The sequence below is a fragment of the Hoplias malabaricus genome, chromosome 4, assembly GCF_029633855.1.
Source record: "Hoplias malabaricus isolate fHopMal1 chromosome 4, fHopMal1.hap1, whole genome shotgun sequence".
Taxonomy (NCBI): Eukaryota; Metazoa; Chordata; class Actinopteri; order Characiformes; family Erythrinidae; genus Hoplias; species Hoplias malabaricus.
The window spans coordinates 58,691,327-58,710,647 of NC_089803.1; the positions used below are offsets into that span (position 1 = coordinate 58,691,327).

At 38.1% G+C, this 19,321-nt stretch overlaps 2 protein-coding genes across 3 annotated transcripts; one reads left to right on the forward strand and one right to left on the reverse strand.

Moving 5' to 3' along the window:
- Positions 1 to 363: 363 nt before the first annotated feature.
- Positions 364 to 10,746, reverse strand: trim24 (tripartite motif containing 24). Its single transcript, XM_066667071.1, has 19 exons — positions 10,551 to 10,746; positions 10,007 to 10,448; positions 8,135 to 8,253; positions 7,605 to 7,752; positions 7,125 to 7,257; positions 6,898 to 7,014; positions 6,651 to 6,765; positions 6,419 to 6,565; positions 6,227 to 6,341; positions 5,577 to 5,971; positions 5,315 to 5,449; positions 5,051 to 5,171; positions 3,800 to 3,857; positions 3,569 to 3,704; positions 3,203 to 3,441; positions 2,825 to 2,957; positions 2,631 to 2,705; positions 2,294 to 2,449; positions 364 to 1,584 (listed from the first exon to the last, which is right to left on the reverse strand). Exons 2-19 carry the CDS (start codon positions 10,290 to 10,292, stop codon positions 1,078 to 1,080), a joined length of 3,135 nt encoding a protein of 1,044 aa, XP_066523168.1. The 5' UTR covers positions 10,293 to 10,448; positions 10,551 to 10,746; the 3' UTR covers positions 364 to 1,077.
- On the forward strand, positions 7,626 to 18,955 carry LOC136693860 (aldo-keto reductase family 1 member D1-like). 2 transcript variants are annotated; one of them, XM_066667074.1, is made up of 11 exons: positions 7,626 to 7,662; positions 12,600 to 12,678; positions 15,320 to 15,472; positions 15,751 to 15,918; positions 16,093 to 16,209; positions 16,709 to 16,786; positions 16,985 to 17,107; positions 17,525 to 17,634; positions 18,006 to 18,171; positions 18,247 to 18,329; positions 18,712 to 18,955. In XM_066667074.1, the coding sequence occupies exons 3-11, from the start codon at positions 15,380 to 15,382 to the stop codon at positions 18,752 to 18,754; spliced, it is 981 nt and encodes a 326-aa protein (XP_066523171.1). In that variant the 5' UTR covers positions 7,626 to 7,662; positions 12,600 to 12,678; positions 15,320 to 15,379; the 3' UTR covers positions 18,755 to 18,955. The 2 variants fall into 2 exon arrangements, with proteins under 2 accessions (XP_066523171.1, XP_066523170.1); XM_066667073.1 differs by lacking the exons at positions 7,626 to 7,662; positions 12,600 to 12,678 and having other exon boundaries at positions 15,241 to 15,472.
- Positions 18,956 to 19,321: the final 366 nt, after the last annotated feature.

The window sequence follows — 19,321 nt, forward strand, 5'->3', positions numbered from 1 at the left end:
TACAGAAACAAAATCTCCTTAAGAGCAATAATTAAATTAAGCACTAGGTATAAGATATTTATCTTTCTCCTACAGACCAGGCAGTGCAAAATCAGCTGGTGGTGAATCAGTGGCTTGGTTAGTGTATGTATCCCTGCAATGGATTGGCAACTTGTCCAGGGCATGTTCCTGCCGTGTGCCCAGTGAACACTGATTAAAACAAAAAATTTTCAGGTGTTAAGTCATTCAAATATCATGTCTATTATTCAAATTACCTACATGAAAAAATAAGCAGATTTCCAGCTTTGCTCAAAGGTAACATAAACATCAACATGAAATATTGTTTAATCTCACTTTTTGCAAGTCTGTGATCCATCCCTAGCACTAAGAAGCATAAAATTAAACATAAGTACAAACAGGAATTAAATAAATATAAATAAATAAAAATACAGAAAATAAAATGTAAATGCATTCTAGTGACAGTATAAATTCAATAATAGAGCTACTCCTTAGACAATATTGCAACATATATAAGAAATGTTCTCTGATGATGCACTGATAATGCTTCTAAATTCTGATTCTCCAGATCTACTCTTCGGATGAAAATAACACATTATACAAAGTTCTACAGTTGTTGGAAATTTATTACTAATGGTGCTCTTGTCCAGAGCACTAGAACACATCAAAATTTGGAACAAAACAGAAATAAATATAACTACAACAATTCTAATTATTTTCATATTTTTGGAGAAGAATGACATAATATTGTATTACAGACACGGTAAATAGGTGTATAGTTGGTGTCAAAGTTCTTTTCCACATGTTCGTCATTAACATAACATAATTCAAAGTACTTATTTTATGTCCATGTGTTTAGTGCCCATTTAACATTTCCTAAGGAGCTGTATTGCTCGGTTTCCTCATTTTGTATACAACATTATTGCAAAATTCATACACACAACTCCAGGTATCAGAGTTCTGGAGTTATAATGTCCAGCTCCGGGGAAAGTGAAGTTGATAAAAATGGGAAAAAGAGAGAGAGGGATGGGGAAAAGCTTTTAAACATTGAATAAAATTGAGAGTTTCCAGGTAACTTGATCAGCCCTCTTGATCTTTACTACCATTTTGCTTCTCAGTTTCATTCTCAGGATTGTGGTTCCCTGGGCTGTGGTTCTCTGGGCTGTGGTTCTCTGCCATGGGGTCCTCTGGACTAGGGTTCCTTGGTGATTTGTCTGAGTTTTCTGTGTTCTCCACAGGTTCTTCACTCAGGGGTTCTCCCTCAGCAGGGGCTTCACTGAGGGGTTCCACTGTCTCTTGTGCTGCAGGGGCATCTTGTGAGGTTGTTTTCTGTGATGGTTCTGGAGTCGTTTGTGTTTCTGGATTTGTTAGTGTAGGTTCTGGTGCTGTTGGTGTAGGTTCTGGTGCTGTTGGTGTAGGTTCTGGTGCTGTTGGTGTAGGTTCTGGTATGGTTTTTGGAGGCTCCAGTTCCCCAGCAGTATTCTCCTTCTTCACATTGGGGAAGGCCCGGTCTGGATACAGAAGCTTCAGCTGTTCTTCAAAAAAGCTCTCCAAATTAGCACCTACGTTAGACATCTCATGGTCTTCCTGAAACAGCACACACAGTTGCAGACCCATTAGGAAAAGTACAAGCATATACCTTTGGTTAGAAATATAAAAAAATATATATATGTACTTTTGCCAAATACAAATTACTGTTTTGTTGTGTGACTGACCGAGTTTCAATATTCAAATGTGCATGTGCAAGGAGGGTATCTAGTGGGGTGAGGGTAATCACAAAGAGTGGTTTTAATTGTCCTGAGACACAGGCACAGTGAGTTTTAATTTCCTCTGGTGCTCACAGAGCATGCATAGCAAGTTTTAATTGTCCTGCAGTACTTTACAAGCAGGCACAGAAAGTATTAATCATCCCATTATTCGTGAATTAACATCATGAAACACTCTTCAAATCATTTTCTGAATCTAAACCCATGGTCTATATTTTCAGGCTCTAAGGAAAAGCCATTTGAAGTTGGGTCATATGAAATGTAGCATGAAATAGATGCCATATTTAATGCCATTTTTTAAAAACACAGGCTATAACCCACAGTTCAATCATTTAGAAGGACTTGGAATAAGAAAGATATATGATGTATGAACGAATGACTCCCATTAGTGAAATACAGGGGGTACAAAGAGCAATGCTCCAAAATTACTCCAAAATATGATCGATTAGCTTACAATAATAAAAGGGAATATTTAATCCTTCCCTTGTCAAGTTGCTTTTTTAAAAAGTAAAAAATACAATCAAGCTTACCTTGTGGAAAATGGCACAGTTTTTGAAAATAAGCCTCATGTCTGCAACAAATTCCTCAGTGCTCCTGTAGCCTGGGTTCTGTTTCAACTCCAGCTTGCTCCTCACCTTCGACAGATCCATTGGTGTTTTTATAATCTCATTGTACTCTGGCATGGTCTAGAAATTACAAAAATATTTGGGTTCAGTTCATTTTATAATTCACAAAAGTTCTGCATGTGGCTACCAAATTCAAAGCAGCAAATTTAAAAATGCTTTTGCTGTACCCAGACAAAAACTATATTACAGCCTGAAAAATATGTCATATAGATTGTAGATTATAAGACTGAGCCCAACTTACTGATGGTGTAACAGGCTCCTGGAAGTCAGTGCTGAGTTCATTGCAGTAGATTCTGAGTAACAGCCTTTCACATTTCTGTGTGAGAATAAATGAAAAAAAACAGAGTAATTACTGTGTAATATTGATGAACTAAATATTTCTGTTCTCATTTAAAACAGAAAATAACAAACAAACGAGAAAATAATGGCCCATACACGTCTATCCACAGGAGTGAATGTCTCTGAATCAGGATCCTGCTTCACATTTTTCAATTCCCCTGCGCCTTCAACGTCATACTCCATTTCAGGTGTGCTGAGGTCACGGCAGAATGTACAGAACCACTCACCACTGCAGAAACAAATATACAGATCACAAACTGGTGATATAAAGACATTCTGCATAGCCCAGGTGTCCTTTGGTGGGTATCCAATCAGACCTCATTTTCATTCAAAACAACCATAATCACAAACCTAATTAAAACCAACTTTAATTTATTACTGAAAAAATGTGCCCTTTTCAAATGCACATAAAAGCAGCTTGAATGCTACTAAACACACAAAAAAAAATTATAAATTACAATACAAAGCACTTACCTTGGGGATGCAGAAAGCGTGGGAATGTGACAGCTAAGATGGAAGACTTTAGGACATTTGTCACAGCAAAGCAGCTCCCCTCCATTCTGGCACACTGCACACCAATCCTCATTAGGGTCCTCCTCTTGTTCAGGGGTCTTGTCTGTCTGCTGCTCGCCTGCTGGAGGGGACTCCTGCTGGGGGGTTTGAGACTGCACACCTGTGCTGTCTGGAAGATTGGCTTTTGAAGTGGTCTGGACCTTAAAAAAAAAACAGAAATATGAAACTGAATCTGGAGTGAGATTGTGCACAAAAATGTAATGCACCTCCACCTACATCCAACATCAGCAGTCTTTACACAGTAGCATGCTGACACCTCATACTCACAAAGCGAACTTCATCATCATCCTCTGGCTCATCCTTGATAACGATGACAGGGCCTGGGGATGATTTCCTCCTTCTCTTAGCAGCAAGGCTTGAAGGTCCACTCTGTGGAGGCTCTGAACGCTTCCAGGGACCAGCACTTAAAGGGAGCAAAAATACAATTTGAACAATACAGCTAGAACTCAAGTTTTTGAAGCAGGAAAGCAACATATTACAAGATCAATAGTCATTTACCCTGTCTTTCCTTCTGAGGAGGTAGCGGATGACATAGGAGACACTTGTTTTCCTGGTGCTAAAACCAAGAGTGTAGGAGAAAATATATTAAAAGCATATAAATATATAGTTATAAGCAAGGTTTTTCCAGAATATTCTACAGGTATTCAGGTATGTTCAATAACAGTAATGTATTATATAATAGCATCCAGTTAGCAATACACTTCTAAATTCAAAAGATACGTATTTATGCCCAATTCTTACTTCTACGTCGACCCTGTGACGTAGGCAACACGTCAACGGAAACCCTACGCGCCTGACACATATCTCTCCAGAAATGCAACCATGTGTCGCATCAACACAGACTGCAACGACTGTGACTGGTCGGAAGTCGGACGAACATTGTTTATGCAGAACCGTACAGAAACAGAAATTCCTCATCTCCGCACACAAAGACGCAGACAGCAGCAAGTTCATAGCGAGAGATTTCCTCAGACATGTGGGCATCAGGGATAAATATAAATGCTGAAAAAATTGAAAAATATGGATGTGTCCGGGGAAAAAAGATTACGAGTGACGCGGGTGCTGGTTTTGTATAAGTTACTTTCCTGGTACCTCATATAAACTCTGCTCTGTCCCAAAAAACGACCTTTAAAGATTTATAAAGATCTACAAAAGATTTATAAAAGTAATTCTACTGCACCACTACATTGTGTGCTACATAGTGTAGAGGAAGATGTTAGAGATTCAGTCCTAATGGTGTGGCCATGTTTATTGCAGAGCGACGCAGACATCAAAGCAGAAGTATAAATGCTCGCAACAGCGTAGGGCTCTTGCATGGCCTGCACGGCTTTGTGTCGAGTCAAAGCAGAAGTATATAATCGGACTTTAGTCAAAATGACAAACTCAGTTTTGAGTTTGTGTTTGCATTTTGTGTTGTTTGCTAAACAAAACTAATCCTAGTCCAACCTTGAACGTGACTGGTCCATTTCATAAAACAGGTTGGCTGTAATGTTTTTTTTCTCATAGCCATAAAAAGAATGTTCAGTCATTCATTCAGCTTAGGAACTTCTTAGGAAAACTTCTTTGTGGGGCTGATAATTTATTACAAACCCTTCATTTGAAATATTTTGTTCATTTACACATGGTTTACAAACACCTGAAAGTGAGAATCAGTTAGGTGTGATGAAGTATTATGCTTTATATTACTGCTTTAAAACATTTTGACAAACAAATTTTTTTGTTGTAAAAGTATCCTCCTCTCATACATACCAGCTCTGTCAACTGCGGAGAGGACCACGTTGGGAGGGTAGCTGGGTCTTGGGGCTGAAATAGGCAACGAGCCACTAGGTTCACTCCTTCTGCTGAGGTATGTAGCATCCAACATGTTTCGCTGCAAACACAAAAGCACACATAAACACACACAAGCAGGGCTTAGTACAAAGAGCCCATAACCAATAGCAAATTTACCATATACAAGCTTTTACAAAGCAGTGAGCTCAAGACTGGAAACCTGGAAACCTTTTTTTGTTTTACCTGGAGGAGTGAAGACTGTGTCTGGTGAGGGCCAGGAGCAGAAACAGGTACATTCTGAGAATAGCGAGATGGTCCCTGCATAATGTCCATTGGTTTAGGAGGAAAACTGGGATTGTTGATAAGACCCCTTAAAGTCTAATGAAATAAAAGGCACAAAGTTTTAGAATAGACACAACATAGACACAAACTGTCTACCTGGGGTGTCCAAACTTTTTGCATTTGAACGTTGAAATATTTGTTGGGCCTTGCCACATGTTCTTACCTGTTGGGGGATACTGGAGTTTTGGATCATTGATGGAGGACTCCCCCTGTTCATGTGCGGGGCACCGTACCTCCAGCCCGGTTGGGACATGTTCGGTGGTAGTGTCTGGGATGGGGACCCTCCCTGCATTGGTCTGTTAGGGGGCTGCTGGCCAGGTGGCCTCATACAGCATGACCAGTGATTTGGTGACATGTGTCGATTAGGATGCTGGGCAAGCTTCTCAACCTGCATCTGAAGTTGAGCAAGCGTACTTTGTCTCTGCTGCTGCTGAGACTGAGGGCCTGGAAAGGGTCCGGGAGGCCCCTCAGTTCTGGGGCCAGGGTGCATTTGTTGAAAAGGAAACGGTTGTGGACCAATTGTCTGCCGGACAGAGGTTTTCTCTACCATTAGGGAGCCTGAGACAAAAAAAGTTAACAAGATGGTTTCCACTGACCTTTATTACCAAATTCACCCATTCTTGACCACTTTATAACACTTTATTTTGAGTATAGATTTTTCCCAAATTCCTTTGACAGTCTGCTTCCTTTGATTAGTACATATCTTATTCCCAAATTCTAATTTTATCCCAAGAAATAACTTGTAAATTTGAAATTTAAATAAATGAAATGTGGTTTCTGCATTTCTTTAAAATTGACTATAATGAGTCTTACCAAGGTCGACATTTGAAGCCCAAAATGCTGACCGACACTGGAATCGAACAGAACTCTGAGGAACATAAGAAGTGTTGCACTTCGCCCGCATGAGGTATTGGATTTGATACATGATCTAAAAACAGAGAAATAAAAGAAAGCTCAGTATCAGAGTAATGACTGTCAATTGCTAAGACCAAGCTGGACACCTACCAGTCGTTTACAGTACAGCAGTGCAGTACCACTATTACTGGCTGTTGCCCATTTTGTGAAGTTGATCACATGATCAAGATGCTTCGTAAGAGAAGAGATGTCCTCCTGCTGTTTCTTCAGGACCGTTTCATGGTCTTTAGTGAGTGCCTAAAGAAACAGGGAAAAAAATGATGCAGAAACCTTTCTCTAGGTCCCCATTAGTGACATTCATGGTAAAAGATTTAGTCGGTACCTCAAGCTGGTTGATTAAGATCTTCCCTTTTCTGTTTATTTCCATTATCAAATTACAGATGGCTTTTTTAATTTCATTTGCAACAGCCTTACGGTTTTCATCCACTTGTTGAAGACTGGAAAACAAAAGAAAAAATTTGTATGACTTTTTCTTATGACTAAGGGAAATAGTTAAACTTTTGTCCTAAAATTATGAAGCATTCTTTCTATCACTTTGCTCACAGAAGCATACAGGAAATGTATGTTACCCATTGTTTATGGTGTCTGACACATCCCCAATAGCCTTCCTCTTTTCTTGAAGCTGGCTTGTCATCTTCTCTAGGTGCTCCCTGTGGTTCCTATATGCATCTTCCAGAAACTGATAGCTATGATGAAGAAAGGTGAAACAAGTTAATATATGCATGGTACTAGCACAAAGTAGCACACATTTCAATGACTTAATTCAAACTGTATGGACATCCAGTAGATGGATTACTTATGGTCCTTGTGTTTGAGTAGCTGGCAGTCCCTGCAGGTGAGACGGTCACATGTTTCACAAAACAGCTTCAAAGGCTCTTGCTTGTGGATATCACAGAAAACAGGCTTCTGAGTGGACGCTCCCATTGCCTCTATAATCAAAAACATTTCAAAGTATTTTTAACTGCGGGTTATAAAACTGATTCTTTTATGATTGATTCCTTTTTTATGTGATTAAACCACTGTACTCATTATATAAACATTATATCTATTGCAGATATTTTAAAGCTAGTGGCCTGGATATATCTGATAATTGGTATTAAATGTTTTTTAAGCCTAAATAGCAATCTGATTCTTCATTTCTTGTCAGTTTCCAACTTTTAGACAAAACGTAAAAATATTCATATTTATATTCATACACATTTTTTGATTATTTTGCTGGTGAAAATGACAAATTGCTCCATTTACTGATTGCTTCTTAGAGTAAAGGAGGGACTACCTGAAGACATCTCTTCAATCTGTCTTATAGTATGATCCCTGGTGAACTTCACACGTTGGTGAGCCTCAATGCAGGTTACGCACAGAAACTCCACGCATTCCACACAGAAACCAGTTGCCTCTGTGTTGTCATCACAGCTCATACACAGCTGAAAAGAAACAGAGGACCAATGGAACAAGACAAAAATAAAATAAACATGAACAAACACAGTATTAACTTTGAGATGAGGCCTAACAGAGATGTAACGCCTAAGGTGTAACAACTGCTGTTTATATGGTCTGCATATACTAAAGGGAACATATGACATGTTTAAACATGACTGCAAAGTTGTAGGTGTTATGTACAGTTCCTGCATCAGTTTCAGTTCAATTTAAATGTGCATCGTTTATCCCCAGGTTTTGAGTTTGATTACTACATGGCTCATTAAACAATCTGACTGGAAAGCCCTACATCTCACAGATTCCAGTTTCATTTTACAAAACTGAAAACTACCAACAAAGTGGGCTTTTTTACTGATCCTATTTCTGCACCTGACTGGTCTTCTCCACTGTGCTGCTGGGCACCTCCATTGTATCTTTAGCAAAGAAGTTATCCAAGACTTCAACTTCCATGCACTCCTGATGACAAACTGGACAGCGGATCACGTTTACTGTAAAGTGAAAATGAAAGAAGAATCAGCTAGGGAGTTTACACCATTTACATTACATAATACCAGCATTACTATGCCAGTCTCCATAGAAATCAGCATGATCATACACCAGTTAAAGTCACGATAGTTTGACACAACAAAAGCAGATACCCATTTGTAATGCTCTTAGAAAAGGAGCAACAGTAATATCATAAGAATCTATAGATATACAGAGAGTTATAAGGGTGGGGAAAAATATTACATCACTTTTGGGCTGCAACTATCAATTTTGTTTTATCTTTTTTTTTTTCTTTGCTTTGTTGATTAGTTGGTTTATTTGAAAAAAAAAATGCTTGAAGACAATATTTTAAAAATACTGTAGCATTTGAATTAAATGTTATGAACAATGCCCTTTTGTAAATTATACATTTAAAATTATAGAAAATAGCACTTAGTATGTACAGGCACTTAAATTTCATTATGCAATTATCTGTTTAAACAACAACAAAAACATTTTAAATTTAAGAAGAAAATGAAAAGAAAACAAAATGCAATTTTGTACAAGCCAACATTTATTTTCTGTAATTTATTTGAAAATTGTGAATTTATAAATATTTTTTAAATGATGGGGTAAAACTGCACTGACAGACGAAGACACCCAACTTCAGCTCTTCCTCTTTCTACAGGAATTTTCATTACAGAGTAAATGTTAACATGACACACGTACCAGGCTAAGGCTGGCTCTCTTGCTTTGGAAGCAATGTTACAGTCTGAGCAGGTATACAGCTATATACCTGCTCAGACAGTGTTGAAGTGCCTGGGATACAGAAATAAGTCTCTTTGGGAAGTGACTCCCCATAGCATTAATTTGGGAGACAAGTGAGCACTCAGTGTAAATAAATACAGCACTTTATATAGAGACAATGTTATCATCTCCTGTGATTAAAACAAGACCAGAAACTCAAAGACTATTTTTTTCTGTAAACTCTTCTAGTCCTGACCATTTTTGTGTCTAGGGTTAGTCTTCATTTTAAAGTAGCAGTTCTTTTACAAGCTGAGAGAGAAAGCTAGGCACACAGCCAGTTTACTACTCCAATGTTCATGGTGTGGAGATAAATTAATTTTAAAAAATATATAAAAACAGTCCATATTTCAAGTAAGTAGACTTATATTTGGTAGAGACTATTTGATGCAGGAGGCCTATTTTTCAACCTTCGTGTCTATTTATACCTCCCACGTTTGGTCTACTGCATCGAAACAGCTGTGCATGCTCAGACAAACAGACTGAATATTTATCAATGTTACTACAAAATTAACATAGACCAACAAATAAAACTATTAACAACTAGTTGTAATGTTTTTTCACAAATATAAAATATTTTTTTCTCAATTTCACTGTGCATTTTAAGTAACACTAATACAATCAACTTCAGATTGCTGTGTGTGTACAAATATTCTGTCAGAACAAACTTGTATATCCCATTAAAAAATAGCTTTACACAAGAAGGAAAAATTCAATTTTGACTAAGTGTAAATGGTAGCTAGGTTCTTCTCAGACAGCATCTTTAACTCTTAATGTCCCTCTAAATCTGTATTGGCAACAAAAATATATTAGCATAATGTTACTATGTGTTTTTGTCTTTGTGAACCCTTAATTACAAGCATGACAACATATGGATATAGAAAACCATAAGTCTGGGCACCTCTAATAAATATTCTTCTTATAGATTTATGGTGGGAGGTGAAAACCAATAAATACCACAGTGGTACTCACAGGGCTTGGTCTGGCCCTCTGCAGGCATCTGCATGTTGGTGCCCTCTCCGTACAAGAGGTTTCTGGAGGGTGAGGGCAGACATCTCTTACAGAAAGAATGGAGACAAGGCAGGAGTTTGGGTTCTCTGCTGTGAAAGCTCAGTTTACAAAGCGGACATATGTCCAACAGACTCTCCGTCCTCTCCTCATTCACGTTTCTCTCCTCCTGGATGGGTTTACTCTCCGCCTCGTTCTCCACAATGATCACGATGTCGTCTGACTCTATCCTCTCTCCACTCTCCTCCATCTTCTCAAGCACACACTAAAATCACTGCAGTCAGATTTACTGGTATTGATACTCACATGAGTAGATTAGTACCCATGAATACAAACGAGGAAAACGATGCCTATCCTCGCCTTCGGCAAAAACATAATGATAACGACGTGTTGTCCGTTCTCAAACCTAATATAAAAATGTATCAGCCACAAAACAAAGAATTAGCCTCTATTCCTTCACGGAAAAGAAGCCCATGTTATTACAGTGGTAAACAGTTTATATACTGACCGCGACAAGCACAACGACAACATAAACAACGAAGTAAGCCCGAATAAAAACACGCAGCAGGAATTCAACTCTATTCGCCAAATGTATATATTCGTATCATCTTCCCCCAAAGTAATGGCTACAACAGGTAACATTTAACTGCGATTTTAGGACGATTTCTTTATCAGAGCTCGCTAACAGATGCAGAGAGGCCTCCTTAGCGAAGCTACGGAGAGCTGCAGAGGACCAACTCAGAGGTGTAATACGCGTTGGCGCATCAGGTCTGAAAAAAAGTCGATGTAATCCCAGGCGAGATCCTGCAGGTGAACAGGCAAAACTACTAATAATTACTAAATAAATATATGATATTATCTGGCCATTGATTATGAAATATCCAAATATATTTTTACAAAAGAAGTGTTGTCAAAATGGACATTTCAATATGCAAATAAAGAATTATTTATGACTAGCCTTTGGGGTTAAAATACGACCCCTTCTGTGAAAATCAAGGTTCTGTGAACCTTGTCTACATGTCTAGATGATAAAAGCTCAGCTTCCCCTAAAATGTCAAAAAATAAGTGATCAAATATATACTGTTGTGTGTACATGTCATTGAATAAATATGCACTACAACGCGCTCAACTTTTGTTCAGAACCAGCTTCTTATCACTGGTAAAGACAGTGCTTTAAACAGTGCGGACGCAATAGTGAAGCAGCGAAGTGCAGCGAAACGAGACGAGCCATTGGATAAATGCTGGGCTTTGTCCCACCCATTGGACGCTCAGCGTCTCTGGGGGCCTCTGTCTGAGGCGGAATCCCTTTTTGATTGACAGCGAGATGAGCGAATCAGCGATCCTTTGGTGTAGAGATCCGTGCGAGCATTACATTTTTATTCTGTTCTGTTGAACCGGAGACGTTCTTAATCCTTTTAGCGGCATTTTCTTTGTTAAAAACGACTAGCGACAAATCGAGCTTCTATTTCTGGTGGGGTTTTTTGTAGCTGCTTGTGTTTGGAGACTGACTTCTATCACTCTTTCTGACTTCTATCGCAGTTTCTGTCCAGCGGGTGCTGCTGAGCCCCTCCACCGTCACAAAGCACTCACAGGCGGACACACTTCACATGGGCCAAGGCCGTTTAAGCAGCCTAGCTCTGCTGGCCATTGAGAGGATACTAGTCAAGTCCCTGGAAAAGACGCCTTGTTGGTACGACAGGGTCACAGATCATTTTCCTGAAAAGGAATGGAGGGTAGAATTTACGTATAAATAAATTATGATGTAGGCCAAAATTGAGCTTCCCCTCCTTGAAAGACAAGCATCCGCCACTGGTGTGTAATAATCAGTCAGTGCCATTGCTGAACATTGAAAATACAGTACTTGAAATTAGCTTGAATGTTGTTCAGACTTCATATTTTAACATTCATCACAATAGTTCCTCAGCACCTAATCTGTAAGCTGAACCCACTGGGCCTGAATATCTCTTTTGCAATGGAATCCTGGACATCTTGACTTTGGAACTACATCCCCAGCACCATCACACTGATCCCTGCGCCCACAACCCCCAAGCCTGTGTGCTCAGTCCACTGCTTTTCACTCTGCTGACTCACAGCTGTGTAGCAATGGACAGTTCAAATCAAATCAAAATCAAATAATATAGTTCGCCAGTGACACAACCATGGTGGGTCTTATGAGTAAGAATGACGAGTCAGTAAAGAGAGAAGGGGCAACAGCAATAGGACCGGTCTAGAATCAACAACCTGTATATGAAATTGGACAAAATGAGTTGTTGACTCCAGAATAACAGGTTATGATTATTCTCGGCTGAACATTGACTTGACAACTGTGTTTACCTGGCAGAGAATCTCAGCTGTATCACAAGACACTGCAGTAGATAGTTAGGACAGCTGAGAAGATCATCAATGTCCCTCTTCCCTACATCACTGACATTTACAACACATGGCATATCCGCAAGCCATCCAGAATTGTGGTGACGGGTCTAAATGACTAAAACATTGACTTAATTATTGAATATGGAATAAATTAAAAGAATAATGATGTTTCTCTCCGAGACAGTTGGTCTGTGTTCTCTGTGAGGCCTGAGAAAGCTTATCAATGACACAGAAGAGGCCCACTGTAGTTCAGCAGAATTCTGGTAAGCATTACACATACACTTTTTATGTGAATAAATGTTCTTACAAAACTGAATCTAATTATCAAAGCACCTGCTGGATCCAAAGGCAGGGGCCTGAGACAATGAGAGTTTTTGTATCTCTTTTTAGACCCGGGTTGATGTAATATACTTTAACCTGTTTTCTTTTAACCTGAAACCTGTGTCAGTGATTTTTTTACTTATTGATTTATTTAATAGAAGTTGTGATATTTAATGAGGCATAGACAAAGCTATGTCAGGGTTTAAAAGAGAAAGCCTTTTTGACCTGACAACAGACAATCACACACTCTCAGTAATATAGCTGTGGGAGTAATATAGCTCTGGTTCAATCCCTGTGACCACCAGGAAAGATGGGGCAGGGTACATGTACAGGGCCATGTCTACCACTGTGTAACAACAATCTCTAAACATGTGGGAATTGAGGAGACCCATTGGGAGAGGAATGTTGTCCCATTCATGTCAGGTGTAGCTTTCTAACAGTCTTGGGTCTTCTTTGCTGGATTTTTTATTTCATGATGCACCAAATGTTTTCTATTTGTGAAAGGTGTGGACAGAACTCTGACTCTTCTTCTTTGAAGGCATGCTCTTGTGATGGATGATGAATATGGTTATCATTGTTTTGCTGAAATATACTAGGTTGTCCCTGAAAGACACCTTGTCTGTATGGGAACACTGTGTGGTTCCAAAACATGATAGTGCCTTAGATGAGTAAGCTGCCCATGTCATAGGCACTAATGTAACTCCATACTGTTAGAGATGCAGGCTTTTGATTTATATGCTGATAACCATATGGATGGTCTTCCCATCCATGTCCATGGTTCCCAAAAATAATTTCACATTTTGAGTCTTCCGACCACACAACAATTTTCCATTCTGCCTCAGTCCATTTTAAATTAGGTTCGGCCCAAAGAAGATAGCAATGTTTTTAATGCAGAGGGCCCAAAGATCACAAGCATTCTTTATTGATCGTTGGCATTGTCCATTCTCCAGATTCTCTGAATGTTTTGATGATATTATGTACTGTATATATATGTACTGTGGGATATTCAAAGTTCATTCATTCATTCATTATCTGTAACCGCTTATCCAGTTCAGGGTCACGATGGGTCCAAAGTCTACCTGGAATCATTGGGCGCAAGGCGGGAATACACCCTGGAGGGGACGCCAGACCTTCACAGGGCAAAACAGACACACACACACACACACACATTCACTCACACCTACGGACACTTTGGAGGCGCCAATCCACCTACCAACGAGTGTTTTTGGACTGTGGGAGGAAACCGGAGCACCCGGAGGAAACCCACGCAGACACGGGGAGAACACACCAACTCCTCACAGACAGTCACCCGGAGCTGGAATCGAAACCACAACCTCCAGGTCCCTGGAGCTGTGTGACTGCGACACTACCTGCTGCGCATATTCAAAGTTTCATAGTTTTAAATTTTTCTCAAATTGTCCCACATTTTCCACAAATTAAACCCAATCACATGACTCATCATGTGCAAATTGCTCCTCCAGCTGCTTTTTTATTAGTACCATTTACAGTTTTTACAGCCTTTTGTTTCCCTGTCCCAACTTTTTAAACATATGTTACTGCCATTCAATTATACATTAGTTACTATTTTATTATGTATTTTTCTGGTATGTGTTCTATGGTCTATGGGTATAAAATATGGGTCCATGAGGCTTGCATACCATTGCATTCTATTTTTATTTACATCTGTTTACCTTTATACAGTGTCCCAACTTTTAATTAAACAACTTTTAAGGAATGAAGTGATTTATTTCTTGGAAATAACTTTTAATTTGCCATTTTGATGAACAGGGTTTCAGGGGTTTAATCAGAAAAGGGAAAAGTTAAAATTCGTTCTAATTAAGTAATATATTTTAAAAAGTGTTTTACAATGAATAAAATAATAAGGAATTAATATGTTGGAATGTCAATTGCAAAGAAAATACATATAGGCTAAAGAGGATATTCTAGTTAAATTTAGCAAGATTACACAAGGCATGTTCTTCCATAATAAACATCTTCAATTCCTTTTGGGGTTATAAAATGTGATATAAAAGTATAAACTATAATTCATTCATTATCTGTAAACGTTTTTCCAGTTCAGTGTTGCGGTGGATCAGGACCCGGAATCATTGGGCGCAAGGCAGGAATACACCCTGGAGGGGGCGCCAGTCCTCCACGGGGCATAAACTATGACATATGCCACATTTTATTTCTCACTACATAAAATTAAGCAAATAAACAGTAATTGTAACATCACTGTAAATGTAGCGCTAATAATGATCCACTACCCAAAAACGACATGCTTTGTGGCGGACCTGTCCACTAAAGAACAGTATCAAAGAGGACAAACAAAGTGTGCAGAACACCAGTTGGACTACAGCCAGTAACTGTACAGCCAGAGAAGCTGAGAGAATGGACAGTGAATGCCAAAACAAGGAGGTGGTGATAAAGATATGGTTGACTGTTTTGAGCCACAAGGGGACGCTCAAATTAAAGGTCATTGCGTCCTAAACAGAGTAGTTTCATCATTACTGATTAACTTCGTGAGCTGAGCAAGACCTTCATAAAGCTGGGTTTCTTTGCCGAACTGATTTGTCTTCACAGCCAGAAGCATTTCCACATTCATCTGCAAGAACGGATAACCTGTGGTTCTTAAAGGAAAAAATGGCTTTGACAGCTGAGAGTCACTCAGTTACAATGAATAATGGCTTAAAAATTCCTCTCATGGGAATTGGGACATATGGAGATCCCAGAAAGGTAAGGAGCCCTGTTTATAAAATTAATTTAAAAATTACTGTTAATCATGCTATAATTATATTACAAATCTAACCTAAAATGAAACTTCTGGAGGTGTAATGGGACATATGAAATTAACACTTTAAAACTGGCAATTGTTATAGAATATGGTACAATTATGTTCCCTACAGAAGGTACTGAATATGAACTCTTGGGAATACCACCACAGTAACCATTTTTCTGAGAGTGTTCAAAAAGAGTATTTATGTGTCACACTATAAATATGCATTTTTTTATAGACTCCTAAAGGCACAGCCTATGAAGCAGTAAAGTATGCCATTGATGTTGGATATAGGCATATTGATGGTGCACTAGTGTATTTCAATGAACATGAAGTAGGTCAAGCCATCCGAGAGAAAATTGCTGATGGAACTGTCAAGAGAGAAGATATCTTCTACTGTGGAAAGGTAACTCGGCCAGTGGTGACATGATTATTATGAAGGAGCAAAAGTCATTGCCCGATTAGTTGGTGCCCACTCTGTAGTGGAGTGCATATAAAGTGAAGTATATTACTGAACTGTACAAGGTCAACATCTGGCCACAAATCTTTAATTTATTATTTTCTTTCCTCACTGTGACAGCTTTGGAACACTTTTCATTCTCCAGAGCTGGTGAGACCCGCCCTAGAGCGAACCCTCAAAACCCTGCAGCTGGATTATGTAGACCTTTACATCATTGAACTCCCCATAGCTTTCAAGGTCGTAACCAAATTCTATCACACTGCTAATGAAATCTAATTCCTGAGTGATTCACATTTCACATATTTTAAGGGAAATGATAGTTGTTGTTTTTTTTCTTAGAACATCTGCACAATTCATTGAGACGTCTTTTAGATACTCGTAAAATTAGTTTCACTTTACAGTGGGATGTGATGTGAACCAGATATGGCGATATGAACAGCACAGTCATGTATTACCTATACATAAAACAGTAACCTATGTGTGTCTCTTAAGCATTTTATGTAATGGTAAAATGATTTTATGAATTTTAGCTCAGATGTTTGGTTCCTATTGCCACCACTGTTAACAATTCTGTATTTGCAATTTACTATATAACGGATGTTTTATTATCACACTAGTCTGACTGATTTTTTTATATTTTGACATTTTAACTATGTAAAAAAATGCTTTTGGAATTTCCCTTTAAATTACAATTAAATCTGTAGTCTATTAATTTACTATTAAAATATTCTTTCAGCCAGGGGATACTTTCTATCCAAAAGATGAGAATGGAAAGCATATTTATCATGAGACAGACCTTTGTGCTACATGGGAGGTCAGTGAACATTTACATTTGTTGAATCTGATTTCAGTTCTTTTTGACTGTGTTGGCTTTGGCGCAGGCTCTGGCAAAAGAGTCAAAGTGCAAAGTATGATATGGCTTTTACACACGTTTGACACACAATGTCACACCAATGTGTATGAAGCATGAGGGGAAAAAACTGTTCATAATGCTTTTTTTTTCCCTGTTCAGGCCTTAGAAGCCTGTAAAGACGCGGGTCTGACCAAATCTCTTGGAGTGTCCAACTTCAATAAAAGGCAACTGGAGCTGATCCTGAATAAGCCAGGTCTAAAGTACAAACCAGTATCAAATCAGGTAATGCTACAACGGACTTCCATAACCCAGGGTGTGCATTGTTTCGAAAGCTGAAACACATTTCTGTAATACATTCCTATACAGCCAGGGTATAGTTACATATTTTTATCCTTATTATAATTCTGCTTAGAATACAATCAAACAGATGCTTTTTTTCCAAAATAGTAGTGTCTCAAACAAAATTAATTGATCATTGTGCATAAATAAGTTAAATGAGCAGTAAATTAATTTCAGGTTTTTAACCACAAGTTTTAATAATTATTAAAATGTTGAAAATTTAAAGGAACTGTTTTTTGAAATGTATGTTTTTATTAATTATAAAATGTATTATTTCGAATTTGCTGCTTTATTACTCATGGATATTGCTGCAAAACAGAGTCACTAGTTCTAGTTAACCTTGTTATCTTACTGTTGCAGATTGAATGCCATCCATACTTCACTCAGCCAAAAATGAGGGAGTTTTGTAAACAGAATGACATCATCATTGTTGGATACAGCCCTCTAGGAACATCCAGAGATCCATCCTGGTATAAAATGCTCTTCTAAGTTTAATATGTATCTTTGCTATCATTGTATATTGGCTTTGTATATCTAAAGTGGCAAAAAAAATTATCTTTGTCATTGTCCTTTTTCAAAAATGTCATTCAAATTGGTTTAATTTCCTTTCTGTAGAATCTTTTGTGTAAAATGTCTGTATTTTAGACCCTTTAGAATGCAGCAGTTTGCATCAAACCACTCTGAATGATGGTATAATGCCAAAATGCCCTTTAATAAGATTTTAGTCCAAATTATTGTACCACTTTTATTAATTCCATCTTTATATATTTCCCAATGTACAGAAGAGGTAACGACTTCACATCTGATAAAAAAAATTAATGAAAATACATCTGTTATACAGGGTCAATTTAAAGAGCCCACCTTTGCTGGAGGATGAGCTTCTGGTATCTATTGCAAACAAATATAAGAAGACCACAGCACAGATAGCCTTACGGTTCAATGTCCAGCGGGGTGTGGCTGTCATTCCTAAGAGCTTCAGTCCAAAGCGCATTAAAGAAAACTTTGAGGTTTGTATGCTGAATAATGAACATTATAAAGCTGAATTTTTGTCCTCTATTTATGCTGATTAATTCTTTTGATAGATATTCGATTTCTCTTTAACCGATGATGAAATGAAAGCGATAGAGGGGCTGAACAAGGACATCCGATTTGTGGAGCTACTCATGTGAGTCACTAGTATTGATAGCAGGGGTTACAATCTGATATGATTCACAACACTGATTGTGATCTGAAATGATCATGATTAAGTGTTCTCTTAATATTTTTAACATATTCAGATAATTAAATTTAAGGAACATTATGAGATATTATACATATATATATATAAGATATTATGTTATAATATAAGAACTTACCAATGACTCTTTTTGGTATTGTGACATGTGTATTTCTGTAAAGCAGAAGTCCATTATAGTCCTGTGAGGGGCAAAAGCTTTTTTTCCCTGTCCAAATACAACGGTTTTGTGGATTTTAGTTAGGGGAATATTAAACATTAAATTGTGCAACCTATTTACAAAGTAAACTAATCATTCTTTTTCCTTTTGAAGGTGGAGTGATCATCCTGAATATCCATTCTTTGATGACTATTAAGCATTTGTATGTTAGCAACAACAACATGACATAATATAAGTCATGTCCATTTATTAATAAAAATAATATCATTATATATCTAATGATTTATCTATATTATGATTTGATGTAAACGTGCACTGTAACGTTACTAATGCAATGTGCCAGTAAATAACATTGTGTCATACACCCTGTCCTAGATACACTTGTTCAGTGATTTGAGACAGGTACTTTTAATTGTATTATTATTTTTTTATTTGTTAAAAAAATAAATACATGAAAAAAGTCTTTCAAGTGAAAATATCCATTATTCATTCATTCATTCATTCATTGTCTGAAACCCCTTATCCAGTTCAGGGTCTCGGTGGGTCCAGAGCCTACCCGGAATCATTGGGTGCAAGGCGGTAACACACACTGCAGGGGGCGCCAGTGTCACACATTTATACCTATGGACACTTTTGAGTTGTCAATCCACCTACCAACATGTGTATTTGGACGGTGAGAGGAAACCCACGCAGACATGAGGAGAAAAAACCAAACTCCTAACAGACAGTTACCCGGACGGAACTTGAACCCACAGCCTCCAGG

What these genes read in the sequence shown, in the direction of transcription:
- trim24 (XM_066667071.1), bottom strand. Translation starts at nt 10,292, where the DNA reads ATGGAGGAGAGTGGAGAGAGGATAGAGTCAGACGACATCGTGATCATT. An exon ending in TCTTAATCAACCAGCTTGAG is followed by an intron (nt 6,566 to 6,650) that starts GTACCGACTAAA and finishes CTGTTTCTTTAG; the next exon opens with GCACTCACTAAAGACCATGA. An exon ending in AGGAGCCTGTTACACCATCA is followed by an intron (nt 2,450 to 2,630) that starts GTAAGTTGGGCT and finishes TGTAATTTCTAG; the next exon opens with ACCATGCCAGAGTACAATGA.
- LOC136693860 (XM_066667074.1), top strand. Translation starts at nt 15,380, where the DNA reads ATGGCTTTGACAGCTGAGAGTCACTCAGTTACAATGAATAATGGCTTA. An exon ending in CATATGGAGATCCCAGAAAG is followed by an intron (nt 15,473 to 15,750) that starts GTAAGGAGCCCT and finishes ATTTTTTTATAG; the next exon opens with ACTCCTAAAGGCACAGCCTA. An exon ending in AACTCCCCATAGCTTTCAAG is followed by an intron (nt 16,210 to 16,708) that starts GTCGTAACCAAA and finishes ATATTCTTTCAG; the next exon opens with CCAGGGGATACTTTCTATCC.